Source organism: Copadichromis virginalis, linkage group LG18 (assembly GCF_057382275.1).
Source record: "Copadichromis virginalis isolate Kocher_CV1m ecotype Utaka linkage group LG18, C_Virginalis_male_GT1.1, whole genome shotgun sequence".
Taxonomy (NCBI): Eukaryota; Metazoa; Chordata; class Actinopteri; order Cichliformes; family Cichlidae; genus Copadichromis; species Copadichromis virginalis.
Window position 1 is genome coordinate 2,550,679 of NC_140635.1, and position 16,558 is coordinate 2,567,236.

Genomic DNA, 16,558 nt, shown 5'->3' on the forward strand with positions numbered 1-16,558 from the left:
TCATTATGAGATCTGCTAACAGAAAACACAAAACAGCACTGATGAAACAAGGAAAGAAACTGAACGGATATGATGTCTTCATGAGTGAACATCTGACAAAATGAAATGAGGACATGGCCAGGAAAGCACGTTACTTCAGAAACATGGAGGAGCTGGACAAATACTGAGGTTCAACTGACACTGGAGGTATGAGTATTCATGTGATGTGACACACAACACAACACATGGCTCAGTCTAAAAGAACTTCATCTGCATCCAGCAATAATATCAATATAACTCCTTGGAATTCTGTTTCTGATCATCTGGAACGGACAACATTTCAATAATGTTCACGACTTAGAAAAAGATTTAAACCCAGAAAATAATTTCTTCTACAACATCAGCAATAACTGCTGCTACTTCACTGATGAACAGTTTAAACACACCATCAACACGGAAAACAAATGATCAATAATCCATTTTAATAGCATAATAATAATGGAGTGGATTTATACAGCGCTTTTCAAGGCACCCAAAGCGCTTTACAATTCCACTATTCATTCACACACTGGTGGAGGCAGCTACAGTTGTAGCCACAGCTGCCCTGGGGCAGACTGACAGAAGCGAGGCTGCCATATCGCGCCATCGGCCCCTCTGGCCAACACCAGCAGGCGGTAGGTGAAGTGTCTTGCCCAAGGACACAACGACCAGGACAGAGAGCCCAGGGATCGAACCGGCGACCTTCCCAACCTCCTGAACCACGGTCGCCCCGTACAAGTCTGTATGCCAGCTTCAACAATATAAAAGAATACTTAAATCGGTTGACAAATCCATTTGGAATTATTGTTTGAAAATGCTGAGAAAGGACTGGACTTTGCACTGGAGGGATATGATGTGAACTTAGAATGTATAGCAATTGAAATTTCTAAGGAAAAAGAGAAAAAAACACCTGGATCTAGTATTCAAGTATTTAATGACTTCATAGAAGATGTATTCTCTAAAACAAATCAAAAACTTATGTTTGTCTGTGGTGATTCTAACATTGACTTGTTGAATCCAAAAAAAGCATAAAATGACTGCAGAATTTCTAAACTCTGCGTACAATTTGAGTTTACGTCCTAAAATGACCAGGCCTAGCAGACTTACACCTCATTGTGTCACTTTAAAATGACAATATTTTCACTAATAATATAGAAAACAACATTGTGAGCGGATTATTAGCTAATGATATCAGTGATCACCTACCAGTTTTTGCAGTTTATGACACTAATTACAAGAGAAATCAGCATGAAGAACAACTGAGATACAGACGTGTAAGGACAGAAGAAACTGAATGCACCCAAGAACGATAATAAACGATATGAAAATAAATATAAAAAATACAAAACTAAGTTGACCAATATTATACGCATATGTAGAAAGGAGTATTATAGTAAAACACTGATAAATAATAAACATAATATGAAGGGAATATAGGATGTTTTAAACAGTATCATTAAAAATAATTCTGATAACAAAGTTATCCTCATTATTTTATTGACAGTGGCAATATAATGAAAAACACTGCTGATGTGATCAACAGCTTTAATCATTAATTTGTAAATATTGGACCAAATCTGGCAGAACAAATTCTGCCATCTGTAGCCTGAGTGATACGAACCCTAACTCGATGTTCGTCACAGCAGTGGAGGAAAAAGAAATAACTGACAATGTAAATGTGTGTAAATATAAAACATCAACTGATTGTAATGATATTGACATGAAAATCGTCAAGAAGGTCATTGAAGGAACCACTAACATGCATCTGCAACTTATCATTTCCGACTGGAAAAGTTTCAAACAAAATTAAAATGGCTAAAGTTGTGCCGCTGAATAAAACTGAGGATAGACACCACTTCACAAATTACAGGCCTGTTTCTTTACTACCAAAATTCTCCAAAATCCTAGAAAAACTGTTTAATAAACGACTAGACAAATTCTTAGATAAATATAAATTAGTCTCTGATCAAAAAGATCAACATCACTGGCATCAATCGAATCAATCGAGGAGATTACAAATGCTACAGATCAGAAACGGTATGCAGCTGGACTATTTCTGGATCTCAAGAAAGCATTTGATACAATCAATCATGACAGATTAATTAATAAACAGGGACCAGAAGAGTTGTACTGAAGATTCAATTCAAATTCAGATTGAGGCAGTGTGCGGTTGTGAGCAGCAGGTGGCAGCAGAGTAAACAGTAACATATTTGCTGACAAAGGAGGCCGATGAAGGCTGAGTCCAGAATCACTCACTAATTATGAAATGGTGGAACACACATGGAGTTCCCATTTAACAGTGATGTTCAATATATAGTGAGTGTTATTCTTAGAACAACTTTTTGTGATTATGTGTAGATTTTTGTTTATTAGTAAGATAAATATTAGATTTCCTGACAACAGTGACGTCGTGGAAAGTTAATTATCTTTTTATGCACCAGTTTAAGTAAGAATTTAACTGTGATTCAGTGTCTGAGCTGTAAGCTGTGAGCTCATGAGCAAAACTTAAAAAAAACAAACATTTTGGGACAATACTGTGGTTATTGCTCGTTACAGATCAACACAGGGTAATCATTCTGGTCACCAGCTTGGTCAAACCTGCCATGGGATGGTAGCCAATGTAGTTGTTGGCTGACTTGCCAAAAATGCTGTTTATTTGCCAAAGGCAAACGTGTTTTGTCTCGTCAGACTTCATCCAGTCCAATAAACGACAAAGTCAACAGCAGAATAAGCTGTTATAAGAAAGTTATATATTTAAAAACCTCTCTGGTTACTCTGGTATGAATAACTCTGAATCACTTCATGGTAAATAACACTATCTGCAAAAAACTGAAGGAATTCCAGATGACAAGTTTGTAGTTCACCATACAAGTGACGACCTTTGACCTTCATCAGGTTTTATTTAATTGTGTCAGAGAAACTCAAACGTGCTCTTCATGCAGCTGAGTACATCAAGTGTTTAAAACAGAAGCTGTGCAGGTCTGAGATCAGCAGCTCTCTGAAACACCAAACTGAGGTCCTGTTAATGCTGATATACAGTGACACAGTTACAGGGGTGAGTAATCCTTTTGTTTTTTTGTCTTTAACTTTATCAATAAAACAGCTGCAGCTTTCACTACAGCACGTGTGGTACTTTAACCTTTGCACTGTTTCCATCAGTTCATTTTGCAGTTAACATGTGAACATGTTGGATGATCTGTCTGCTGTCACTGGTGGTGCTGAGGTCTGAATCTGAGGGCAGCTCCTGTAATCACAAAGACAACAGAACCATCACAAAATTAAATATAAATTTTATCTCTTAAATCATGTGGAGACTGAAAACATGCTGTTGTTTGCACATATTTAATATTCAGCTCTGCACAGGAGCTCAAGCAGGATGCAGCCTGTTGCATTTACAGTATAATACTTGTGATAAAAGTACAGTAATGATAGTGACTGAGCACTTTTGTCAGGGTAAATCCATTCACCTGCACAGATTAGCTAAACTAACTTTACAAAACAAGTTTCCCCGACAGCCGAGTGCTCATCTTAGCTAGCTAGGTCTCAGGACTTAGCTTAGGTAGTTATGGATTAGTTTACAAACACATTTAACTTACCGAAAAATAGTAATGTGCGGATCGATCCTGAAATATCGATTCCTCCGATACCAATCATTTATGTTCTAGAATCGATTCTCACAACAAATAAAACACTGAAAAAGCCAAACAATAATATTTTTAAGTTATCAGAGTGACTTGTATATCATGTTTAACCTGAGTAGTGAAAGACCGCGGGGGTTTGAAGACGATGTGTCGGCTCAGATATTTGAACTTTACACAGCTACATTCTCACCTGAAAATATGTTAAAAGTTTTTTTGCGACCCAGAAAGAGAAATAAGAGTGATATTAAAACTAAGTCGCTGCCGCCATTGTTGGAAACCGGAATTGGCTGGGCCGCGCTATGAATTCTGCGATATGGTTTTTCAATTTTGTTGTCCGGGTGGAAAATCAGGAGAAATTCGGGAGAATGGTGGCTCCGGGAGATTTTCGGGAAGGGCACTGAAATTCAGTATTCTCCTGGAAAAATCGGGAGGGTTGACATGTATGGTTGTGGCAACATCACTAACCTTGTCAAACACCTCAGAGTAAATCATATCACAGAATATGACGAGCCTATGTTGAGACGAACTGAAGAGGAGGACAGGGACAGGTGCTGCTAGGGCGAGACAGACGTCTCTCACGGAGTCCTTTAGTGCTGCAGGCAGGCAAGCTGTTCAAATAGCGCACAGCTTCAGTTTTTTTATTTCTATATGATGAACTCTGCATTATTAAGTGATAAGAACAAGTAATCCTGTAATCATTATGATGCTATAATTTGAGATACAATAAATAAAATAAGTTTTTGTACAAAGTATCAGTATCGGATCAGTATCGTTGATACCACCCTGAATATTACTTGGTATCGGATCGGAAAGGAAATCAGTGGTATCGCACATCACTACCGAAAAAGTGCAGCGCGGCCTCGGGTCCTTCTGTCGGGTAGTCCAGTTTACTGAAGAACACCTCAGGCTGTCAGGTTAAAACACTGGGTCATGTTTTCGTAGCGTAAACGCTGGCCCTCCTCTCAGAGCCTACGCTCTATCTGCTATTCCCGAACAGAGATACGCAAGTTTCTCCGTGACTGCAGCTGTCAGTCAAAGCTGTCATGATGACGTTTCACCCCAATTTAACATCGCCGCGGTAGGAATTAGAATCATTAGAATTAGAATCTGACCCCAGTCCCATCCGCTAACATGGAGGAGGCGGGGTTTATGACCTCGATAGAAACGTTTTGGCTTCATTTTTGGGGAGCTGTCGCGTCGTCCATGTTATCTACTGTAATTTGTCTGTAGAGCTGGTCTATGGCGTTAACAGCACAGGAGCCCTTTTGAACGAAGCTGTGTTGGACTGGGAACAGGAGCTTGCATCGCTCCAGGACCTCTTTGGGGAACTGGTCGTGTACACTAAAGTCTGTTTCTTTCAGCTCCCTTCAGTGAGCTGGGTCACATTCTCAGTTAGAGACTTGACAAAGTCCCTTAGTGAGTGAGCCTCTGGATGTTGGCAAATTCCTTAGTCGGTGGTGTTGTTCTGGGGGAGATGCTGGGTGACTTCTCCTAGAAGACAGCATCTTGTTCTTGGCTGGGGAAGAGGAACTCAGGCCTTCTTAGTGACTAGTGTTGAAACACCAGTCACTGTATTCCTGGAGAGCATATAAATTCTTCTTGCTGTTCTCCAGGGTTTTGGAAATGATTAATGCAGATGTGTGTTGTCCGTCAATTGTTTGGTGTAATTTAAGCTTCAAAAAGTGCTTGTTTAATTTGTTTAATGTTGAGCTTTCTGAGCCATGTCTCCAGCCTCTGACCTCACCTACAGCATTTCGGCTTCTGGTTTAAATCACTAGAACAGGCTTTAAGGAGTGATACATTTATGGTCAATATGTACGGAGGAAGACAAAAGAAAACTAAAGTGGTGCTTTAAAGTGTGTGTGTGTGTGTGTGTGTGTGTGGGGGGGGGGTCTATCCCAGGGGACATAGGGTGAGATGTTGCAGCGCATATTTGTTCACCTGTACTTTGAAGATAGCTGCTCGTCTGTCCCTCAGCGTACTTTTTTGATTTGGAGCATGTTAACATGTAGACCTACAAAAGGTGCGTGCTTTATATTATTATATTTATGTTTTTGTGCGGCCACTGTGCTTAATCGAAACCAGTTTCCTGTCCATCAAATTTGGGCACCCGTCTGTGCTTTTTGTAGGAGAAATCTTTTTCATTTTACTTTACAAAGGCAAGTGCAACGCAACTTAGTGATGAACTGTCTTTGTTGATTATGCACTAACTTATGTTAATGGTAAATGCCATGTAATTTCTCTAATTTTGTGTTGTGGTTTGTGATGGCTGCCAAGCTGTGAGTCTGCCTTCATTTTGTTGCCATGCCAACTGCTGTTTCTTTGAAAATGTAGCTGCCGTGTAAAGTTTGATTATTTTATTCAGCATTACTGTTCATATTTGTTTTTGCTTGTCCACCTTTCGTTCAAATATGATTTTTGGTAAATTGACTGGTTCCCTTATAGCCCGGTTCTACTCGACCTGAGCACTCAAAGCTCTTTATACAACATGCTTCATTCACCCAATCACTTTTTTTCTACTTAAGAGCTTTCTATCTAAAATCACACATAATTATATTCAGATATACGCATTGGAGAGCTCAGATATCGAGGATATTGGGCATGACAAATATCCTGGAACAGCCAGTGATTGAACCATGAACCTTCCGATTGGTATATTTCTCGGTCTACCAACAGCTACAGCTACCACCGTTTTGGGCTCTGTATCTACAAACGGTAAGTGAGCTTTTTATTTATTTATTTTTAATTTTTTTATTCTATGTTTGTGGGTTCTTGTTGTTAGGTCTTGTTAAAGATCTAATCATCTTGCACAATGACAATCATATTAATTCACAATTCTGTAACACATGTGTTGCCAAGTGGCATTAACTGCACTTAAACCCAATGTAAAATCAGGTGCCAGTGTCTCCTTTGGTATGTGACACATGGCTGGTTAAATGAAAACAATCTATGATGTTGATAAAACCAAAGTGGTCAGAGTCATCGGCTATGTGAATGTTAAAATCCCCAACTATACGCTGTGTGTCCGTTAAAGGCTGATGATGCACCACAGCACAATAAAAAGGATTCTTATTCCTGACTTTAATCAGCTGTTCGCCTTCACTGAACTGCAACACTTCGTTGATACAGAGTGTGCAGAGGATGGAAGTCTTTTTCTAATAAGATTTTAAAGTCAGAGGAGTGAGGCATGTATGTGTGAACATGTAAATGTGGATATAAACATAAATGTGAAGTTCTTGATGATAAATCGTGTCTTTATTCAGATTTGATTTCTTTTTTGGGTGTCATGAGTGTAGAGTTATACAAGTAATTGAAGCGTGGTTTAAATAAATTAGCAAACACAAAGAAATATCATCCTGTGGTGTAACACGGGAATTACAGAGAGTTGTTAGACAAACATCGAGCTTAATCAGGAATGTGGAGAGGAGCAGAATTTTATTTGGTTACAGAGTTTTGAGCGCAATTAAAAAAGATGCAGTAGAGCATTTTAGGTCTGTAATAATTAAAAAAAAAATCAAGTTCGTGTTTTAGTAAATACCTAAATGTTTGTAAATTATGCCACCCAGATGGTGTTTACATGCTGTGGTATTCAACACAAGATGATCAAACCACAGCAGCTTTGGCTGAGCTGTCAGTCAGGAGCGGTACGTTCCTCTGTGGACTGCAGGGGCTGATGGGAGCTTTGAAGAACTGCTGCATATCAGCGGAGGGGGAAGACCCGTCTGATCTCACAGCTCGTCCTTGTTTGGCCTCAGCTGCATCAGAGCGCCACTTCTCCCCAGGTTCACCAGAGGAAACACCACTGCACAAAATGCTTTTCCTCCCAGCTGCTGCTCTGTGCTGTCTGTGTTCAGGTGAGTGTTTCCAGTCAGGAGCCAACAAAGTCAACCTGTAACAAACACTGTCACACTAACCTTCATCTATCTGTCTGTGCCTCTACAGCACTGGTTACCATGGCAGCACAGATGATTCAGGAGGATTTAACATTGACCAGGAGAGTTGGAGAAAGTGTCTCCTTCAGCTGTGGAGATGATGAATGTGACTATACTGGTTTGATCTGGTACCAGAAGAAAGATACTGAACCATTTAGGCTAGTTCTTGTCGTGGATACTGATGATGGTAGAGTTGAGTCAAGTTCTAATCATTCCCAGAAAGATGATTTTTCAGTTGAGATTAAACAGAACAGATACCAGTTGAAGATAGAGAAAGTTAAACTTGAGCATTCGGCCACTTATTACTGTGCCTGTTGGAAGGACGCACCCCACAGTGAGAAATGATGCCTGCAGCCTGAGCAAAAACCAAAGCATACAGAGATGTCAATCAGAGTTTGTGACAGGAAGAGAGCAGTAAACCACAGCCCAGGTGTATGTATTTCTTCACAATCACAACCATACTGAGGCTGTCCTGCTCCAGAAATGGAAAGCCGTTTCTTTGTTGTTGCTGTTGTTTCAAGCAGCTATTACAATCTTACGTATCTTTTTCAATTAGAGCTACAAGTTGGTTGTGTTACTAAATAGGGAAAGGAATGTGTGTTGGCAAAACTGATTGATTGAGAGCAAAGCTCTCAATTTACTGGCCGATCTACATCCCTGCCCTCACCTATGGTTACGAGCTGTGGGTAGTGGCTAAAAGAAGGAGATCGCGGATACAAGCGGTGGAAATTAGCTTCCTCCGAAGGTTGAATGGCATCTCCCTTAGAGATAGGGCGAGAGGTTCAGCCATTTGGGTGGGGCTCAGAGTAGAGCCGCTGCTCTTCCACATCGAAAGGAGCCAGCTGAGGTGTTTCGGGGATCTGACAAGGATGCCTCCTGGGCTCCTCTTGGGTGAGGTGTTCTGGGCCTGTCCCACCGGGAGGAGGTCCTGGGGCAGACCCAGGACATGTTGGAAAGATTATATCTCTCAGCTGGACTGGGAACGCCTGGGTGTTCCCCTGGATAAGCTGGAGGAGGTGGCTGGGGAGAGGAAGGTCTGGGCTTCTCTGCTTGGGCTGCTGCCCCCACAACCCGGCCCCGGTTAAAGCAGAGGAAAATAAACGGATGGATGAATGTGTGTTTGCATCTTAACCCTTAGGTACTTTTCATATTCAATTTTCTTAGTATGGTGGGGGCCTGTATTGACTGAGGCCCAAGATTCCCTCTCAGATGTCTTCAACAAATACTGAACTCCTAGAATATTACAAAGCGGCAACCAATGGGCCGTGGAGCTGGGAGAACTTCTTTTTGTACTTTTAGGTTTTACACCACACGTTTTTGGAGCAAAAACATGGGTTATCATACACCATTATGCACTTTTTACCTAAGACAAACACGAACCATAAAGATTTAACTAAATTTGATTAAATTCAGCCTGAAAACTGATGTAGAGATTACTGATAGGGCAGAAATGTTTAGAGATAGTAGTAGTGGCCCATGTAGGGACTTCTGCTTTTAATGAGCAAAGCTGATACGATGAATAATTTCAGGTCTTCTGTTTTCTTCTACTAGGTTCCTTGACTGCAATGCAGTCTGTGGATAAACTGCAAGAAAAGAACAAGGATGTAGACAAGAAATGGAGAATGTGTGAGCTGTGGAGAAGGATCTAGAAAAAAGACTGAGAATAGAACTGTGCTACTGTCCGGCAGTACTAAAAGTGAGATTGTCTGAAGTAGGATAAAAAGAGATACTCAGGGGAGATCAAAGACAAGTTTAAAAACACATCACAGGCAGCACTTGGTAATGAAGCTTTTGCTTCCCCATGATTGCTTGTCATATTGAAGTGATGGTAGATGTTCTGTGGATCTGACAGAATTGAGCTCATTGCTTACACTTTATTTATCGGCATCTTTAAAGGTCCTCAAGGTCACCTTACATCAGTGCAACAAAATAAAAACATAAGGTAAACAAAAAATTAAAAAAAAAAGCATAAAGGCTAAAAAAGGTAAAAATAGACTAAGACAGTCATGATGAAGAGTATGCAATTCTGAATAGATGGGTTTTAAGACATGATTTAAAAGTAGAGCAAGAGTCTGAAGTCTGGAGATCTGGAGGACCTTAACAGTCATGATGTTATAATGTCTGAAAGCCAGCTGTCCAAAAACAGCCCAGCGGCTAACAGCTGAAGCTAATAGCTGACAGTAAATATGGCCGAACAGGTAACGCAGAGAAACACTTTACCTGGCAGACAATACAGGTTCATAGAGTAAAACAAACTTGTGCAACTATACTAAGCAATAAGTATAGAAAGAGAGCAGCGGCAGCTAAAACGCACCAGCGTTCACTCCCTCCCAGCGTGTCTGACACGAAGTGTTAAGTGTTATCGCCTAAAGTAGATTTGTTCACATTTTTGATTCGTAAGTAAATTCTTGGATTTCTCTTAAATTAACATTCTTATTTTCTAAGTTGTGCCTCTGAAGTCATACAGTAACTCAATATAATAAACAGTAAATGGCCTGTATTTGTATAGCGCTTTACTAGTCCCTAAGGACCCCAAAGCGCTTTACACATTGAGTCATCCACCCATTCACACACTGGTGTGATGAAACAAGCTACATTGTGGGGAGCCCTGGGGCGCACTGACAGAGGCGAGGCTGCTGAACGCTGGCGTCACCCTCTGACCACCACCAGTAGGCAACGGGTGAAGTGTCTTGCCCAAGGACACAACGACCGAGACTGTCCGAGCCGGGGCTCAAATCGGCAACCTTCCGATTACAAGGCGAACTCCCAACTTTTGAGCCACGATCGCCCAAATAAATATAATGCAAACCTTAATATAGTACTGAACATGTTGTTTTAGCCAAAGCTGAAAAATCACATTTTCAGAAATATTCATTATTTGGGGGCCTTTATAGTAATTTATCTAGGGAGCTTGGGAAGAAAAGTGACTGGACTTCTTTAAGTTTGAAGTGCACTGGGATGTCGTACTCGTAGAAGACTCCTGAGTTTTTCACTCCTCATGGAAACGGTTTATCAGCGAAACTCAGGAGAGTCTTCTCCCAGCATGACATCCCAGTTTACTGCCGACCCAGCCATACACTCAGACAGAAACTGGTTCATCCCAAAGACAAAACTCCCAAACACAAACTTAACAACGTGGTGTTTGCTGTACAGTGTAGCGAGGAATGCTCAGACCTCTACATTGGAGAAACCAAACAGCCACTTCATGAACGCATGGCACATGGATTTCATGTCAGAGAGGCCTCAGTCCGTCCGAATTGTTTGCAACATCTCCCGCATCATCAGGCTGAGCCCAGGAGCTCCTCAGGGCCGTGTTCTCAGCCCACTGTTGTTCACCCTCCTGAAACACGACTTCCCTGCCCTGCACAGCTCTAACCACATCATCAAGTTCGCTGACGACACAAACATGGTTGGACTCATCAGCAGCAACGACGAGTCAGCGTACAGAGATGAGGTTCAGCAGCTGGAGTTCTGGTGCAGTGAGAGCAACCTGTCACTGAATGTGGACAAAACCAAGGAGATGACTGTCGACTTCAGGAAGACTGGCTCCACCCATACACCACTCAGCATCCACGGTTCCACGGTAGAGACTGTTAATAGCACCAAGTTCCTGTGAGTTCACATCTCAGACGACCTTACCTGGACCATCAACACCGCCTCCATCACCAAAAAGGCCCAGTAGTGCCTCCCCTTCCTGAGATGCCTAAGGCGGGCCAACCATCCTTGTCCCACGCTCACCATGTTCTACAGGGGCACCATAGAGAGTGTTCTGACCACCTGCATCCCCGTGTGGTTTAGAAACTGAAAAGTTGGCAACCTCAGCCAGCTACATCAGATCGTCACATCAGCTGCTATGATCATCAGAACATCTCTCTCTCGACTACACCTTCCATAAGCGCTGCATCAGCAAGGCCTTCAGCATCGTGCTTGACCCCTCACACCCCTCACATGGGCTTTTCTCCCTCCTCCCGTCCGGCAGATGCTACCCCAGCATCGGGGCCAGATCCTCCAGACTGTGAGACAGCTTTTTCCCGCCAGCCATCAGACTCCTGAACTCTCTACCGGTGTTCAGTGTAAAGTGTATATTTATTCTTACTCTTCCTATATTTATTGTTGTTCTTTTGCACTGCTGTAACTGGAGCCTCATCGTCTCGTCTCTCTATATACTGTACTGTATATAGCAGAGAGACAATAAAGTTTACTTTGACGACGATAGAAGAGCCACACCTACAGGACAAGACTCAGCAGTCCATCTGCATCTAAAGGACAAAGGTCGCATTTCAAGGATACCAATGTTCACATTTTGGACACAGAAGGCAGAAAGAGTGAAATAAACCATCTATGTCCATTGTGAATGACCATCCTTGAACACAGGCGGTGGCCAACAACATCAACAGTCTGCCACCTACAGTACAGTTTTGAGATCCTGTCCCAGGCACCTTAACATCCACTCAAATCTTGCATCACTTGATCGCATGGCAAGGTAGTTTCACATGAAACCTTGGCTCATGTGATAAGGCACATGATCAATAGTGCCAGGTTTTTAATCCTAGTAGGAGGACTTACTTACAACCAGTGCATCCCTGGTTATGGCTAAAAACAGGAGAAGAGACGTGTTGATATAAATATTAGATTGAAAAAATTTACCTATCCTAGCTGTCATGAAAAACAAGAAAGTGGATGGATGGAAAAATGGCATTCTGGTATCATCTGGACTCTTCCATCTCAGCTGATCATTGAACAGCAGGCAGGTTTTTGTATGAGTGTTTCTCACTGTGGAAGGAGGCTATGATTACGACATCTTCGGCTCTGGAACTAAACTGTATGTAACAGGTAAGATCAAACATTTATTTTCCTCAAATACTTTCTGTTCTTCCGTAAGTAATCGAGAATTAAGAAGAAAATAAAATTAATTCAGTGTAGCAGGAAATTGAGTCCTAAAAGTCCAATCTTAGCTACACAGTGAATATCCTGATCTATAAAATTCAGCTTATTTACTCAGAATCTCCACAGCGTCTTTGTTCTTAAGAGGATTTTTTAAAGGTTAAATATAATTGTGTGTATATAGTCTCAAAATTTTAAAGAATGTTAAAAGTAATTTGCATATGCTAATTACTATAATTTTATACATTTGATAGAAAATTGGATTGGCACAAAGTAATTCATATTGGCACGCATGTTGGATGTATAGTAAATGAAAAGTACATGAGAAAAGTTAATCTAATAATGAAAAGCTTTTGTAGAATACGCAAACGGGTTTAATGAGAGTGACATAGCGCACAATTTAAAACTTCCTCTTCAGATTGTTTATTGTTAATCATGTGACCATAGTGGATTATTTCATGTCGGCTGCTATAACAAAGAATTTCCCAAACATGGAATAAAGTGTTTAACTTTTAAAGTTGAAACAAAATGTTTAAAATAGTTATTTACACTTTTTTCTTGGAATGAGACTGAAATATATATTGATCAAAATGTCTGTTGTAAACTATAATAAACATTTTCTAGTAGGATACATTGCTGTAAAGAACATTTATATAACCCGTGATGCAGATAATACAGATGCACGTGTGCTGTGTTCTTTTATGAAAATGTTTTCTTTGTGTTTATTTTTCCTCTGAAAGCAAAACATAAACGGGGGATAAAGTTAAGGCTATATACTAACATCCTTTATTTGTCCCACAAGGGGAAATTTGGTTGTAACAGCAGCCAGAAAAACACAAATACAAACAAACAGCACTTTTTTTTTTAAACTTATTTACATCATGGACAATAGTTACCAAAAACAGAGTGTACAGTTATTAAAATAAAATAAAATAAATACAGGTAAGAGGCAAAATGAAACTTGAATGAAGGCTGAAGCATTACAAGACATTCTTGTCTTTATATCTTTAGATAAGTATGGTGCTGAGCATAATCCTGTAATTTTATGTGAAGATAAATATGTTATTTAAATATGTAAAAATCTTATTGAATTCATTCAATTTAATTGTAATTATGTTTTTCCGCAAACTGGTACTTTATAGAAATCTCAAAAAAACAAAAAAAAAGCGAGCAAACACAGTTGCCATTTAACTGTATTTCTGTTTTTAAAAGTGTTTTTTAGTTTCCATGTGATGTTTTTCCATGTAGTTTCCAGATCAGACTGAATCCAGTGTATGTAGTGAACTTTGTGCTGATGAGTAGTTTAGTGATCAGAGTCCATGTAGTTTCCAGGATCAGACTGAATGCAGTGCAGTGCTGGAAGCTGCTGCTGACTGTGTGAATGTGTGTCTGTGCTGCTTGTTGCTGCTGTCAAACTTCAGATGAGCAGGTAGTGAAGCCCGTGGTGAGCGTGTACCCAGCAGCATCCAGAGCCCACCTGGAGGGGAACAGCTCCCTGCTGTGTGTGGCCTCAGCCATGTTTCCTCCTCTGGTCCAGTTCTCCTGGAAAAGACAGAAGAAGAACGGCGGAGAAGCGGAGGAGCTGCCCCCTGCTGAGGGAGAGCAGCTGGAGCTCAGAGAGGCGGGACACAGTGCCTCCATTTTAGTGGTTAATCGGGATGATCCCTTCACATACATGTACAGCTGTCATGTGAGACATCAGGGGGGCACAGTGGAGGCCCAAACACAACAAGGTAAAAAGATTTGGCGACAGGACGTCATTGACGTAGCTTTGTAAATTTGACATTTTCAAATCTGAGGGCTGATATTTCTTAAAGCATTTTATTGCTTTTCTGTTTCAGAGCTCCTCTCTTATGTTCTCCAGTCTCAGTGCAGGGTGAAGCTGCTCTGCCTGCTGTACACAGTGCTGATAGTGAAGAGTCTGGTGTACTGCTGTGGACTCTCTCTGCTGATGATGCTCACAAACAAGGGAGCGTCCACCAACTGCACACATGCTGACTGCTTTCTGATTGGCATCTTTCACACTCAGATTTCCCCACATGAGCAGGCAGACATATAAATTAAGTTGTGGCTGGTAAAATCCATCCATCTTCTTCCTCCTATTCGGGGCCGAGTCGCAGGGGCAGCAGCTTAAGCAGAGAAGCCCAGACCTCCCTCTCTCCAGTCACCTCCTCCAGCTTGGCGTTCCCAGGCCAGCCGAAAGAGATAATCTCTCCAACGTATCCTGGGTCTGCCCCAGGACCACCTCCCGCTGGGACATGCCTGGTGGTTTGGAGAAATGTTTATCATTTATACCCTTCTTAAATATAACCACCTGAAAGTATAAAATAGATATGCAAATATTAAAACAGTCGTTGTTTTAAAGTGTAAATGTTTCATATGGAGTCTTCTTTCTTTTGTATAAGGTTTTGTTTTTTTTCTCAGTCAGGTATGCAAACTATCAAAACCCTGCACAAAGATGGGGAACATACGTGTGCTATGATCATTATAGTAAAGAGCTGCTTGGGTTTTTTTAAGGAATGTGTATTTTTCTTCTTGACTGATAACACAAGAGGAAAGGTTTTTTTTCTTTACATGACATTTGTTGCACTTTGTATAACAAGAAGGTGGCTTGTTCCCTTTTCCACCAATCCAAATGCAAAGATATATTCTTTCTCAGTTCTGGGTCCTTGTATAGTCAATATGTGAGATTTATTCTTACAATCACAAACTTGTTTTGTACAGATTCAGCACAGGTTTAAAAAAACATCATCTAGCGCTTGGAGAAAATAATGACGTTTTCAGTGAGCAGAGCAGTCCAGCACATCTGTGTTTGAACCAGTTATTCAGTTTCGGGTTTCAAACATTCAAAATCTTTTCCTCTTTAAATGTTACAGAAAAAGTAATGGTGCCTCTTGGCTTCACTCCAGGATCATGCAGCTGTGCCATTCATGTGGGTTGATGCTTGAAACCTAGTGTAACAGTGTAGTTGTTTTATGTAAAAATAAAGACTTGATTCTGATGAACGTGTTTCTCGTTTCAGTCTTTGATGCATAACGACGTATATGAATGTAGCATTCACATATCATAAACTTGCTCTCCTGCAGCAGACGGGCTGTGTGGGTTTCTGCTCTGCAGCCTCCACACCGTTAGCTGTGGCTTTCACTTTAATAACACAATGACAGTTACAAGCAGGAACTCTGCTTCAAGAATGATTCCAGGAAGGATCTGTGTTCTTCACCTGTGAGAGAAACAGCTCAAATCCTCAACTCACAGCTGACAAATGAACTTATTTGAACTTTATCATTATACATGTGTAAATACAGGGTGATGAAATGCACTTTTAATTTGGTTTCATCACAAAAGAAAAATACAAAATGTCTAAATATTATCTCACAGAATCATTGCTGGAGTTTTAACTGAAGAAGTGGATAAATCAAGACAATGACACTTGTAAAAACAGTCACAGAAGCCAACAGTTAGTAGTACATTGTGTCTTTGATCTGGTTAATTATTCAGACTTTTTATTAATTTAAAAATGAAATAGTAACTGAAAAAATAAAGTCTGTTGTAGTTGAGGATCAGTATTAAATGCAACTCTGAACATATAATCATTTATCACATTTAAACATTTCTGCGCCTGACTCTGCTAATTGTAAAAATTATTAAATTATTTAGTCTGACCCTGGTGACATAATAGATTATAGCGCATGTGAAACGTGCAAGAATATCAATATTTTGAGCATCATTTTTAGTTTATTTAACCTTTATTTATACATTTAGTCCCATTGAGACTCATGTCTCATGTACAAGAGAGACCCGTTTCCTCCAAACATGAAAATGTTTATTTACTGATGAAATTTCAAACAGATGTATTTGAACTCCTCTGTCAGCTGACATGTAAATGTTACATTTGAGAAACTTCTGTTTCTTCTTGTACGTTCATGTGAGAGACCGAAGCTCTAAGACAAAATATGCAGAATAAAATTTTGATTAAAACTCTTATTGATTTTCTGATGAACTGCAGTGAATTAAAACGGACAAAACATGAAGCAGATGCTGATTTTTATTATTTATAAAAACTTTTAGAATATTAAATGAAAA

General features: G+C 40.3%; 1 protein-coding gene across 1 annotated transcript; it reads left to right on the top strand.

The window, feature by feature from the left end:
- The first annotated feature begins 7,240 nt into the window (after positions 1-7,240).
- Positions 7,241-15,480, top strand: LOC146686901 (immunoglobulin kappa light chain-like). The gene is made up of 5 exons (XM_085440166.1): positions 7,241-7,513; positions 7,602-7,925; positions 12,377-12,424; positions 13,897-14,208; positions 14,317-15,480. Exons 1-5 carry the CDS (start codon positions 7,333-7,335, stop codon positions 14,532-14,534), a joined length of 1,083 nt encoding a protein of 360 aa, XP_085296292.1. The 5' UTR covers positions 7,241-7,332; the 3' UTR covers positions 14,535-15,480.
- Positions 15,481-16,558: the final 1,078 nt, after the last annotated feature.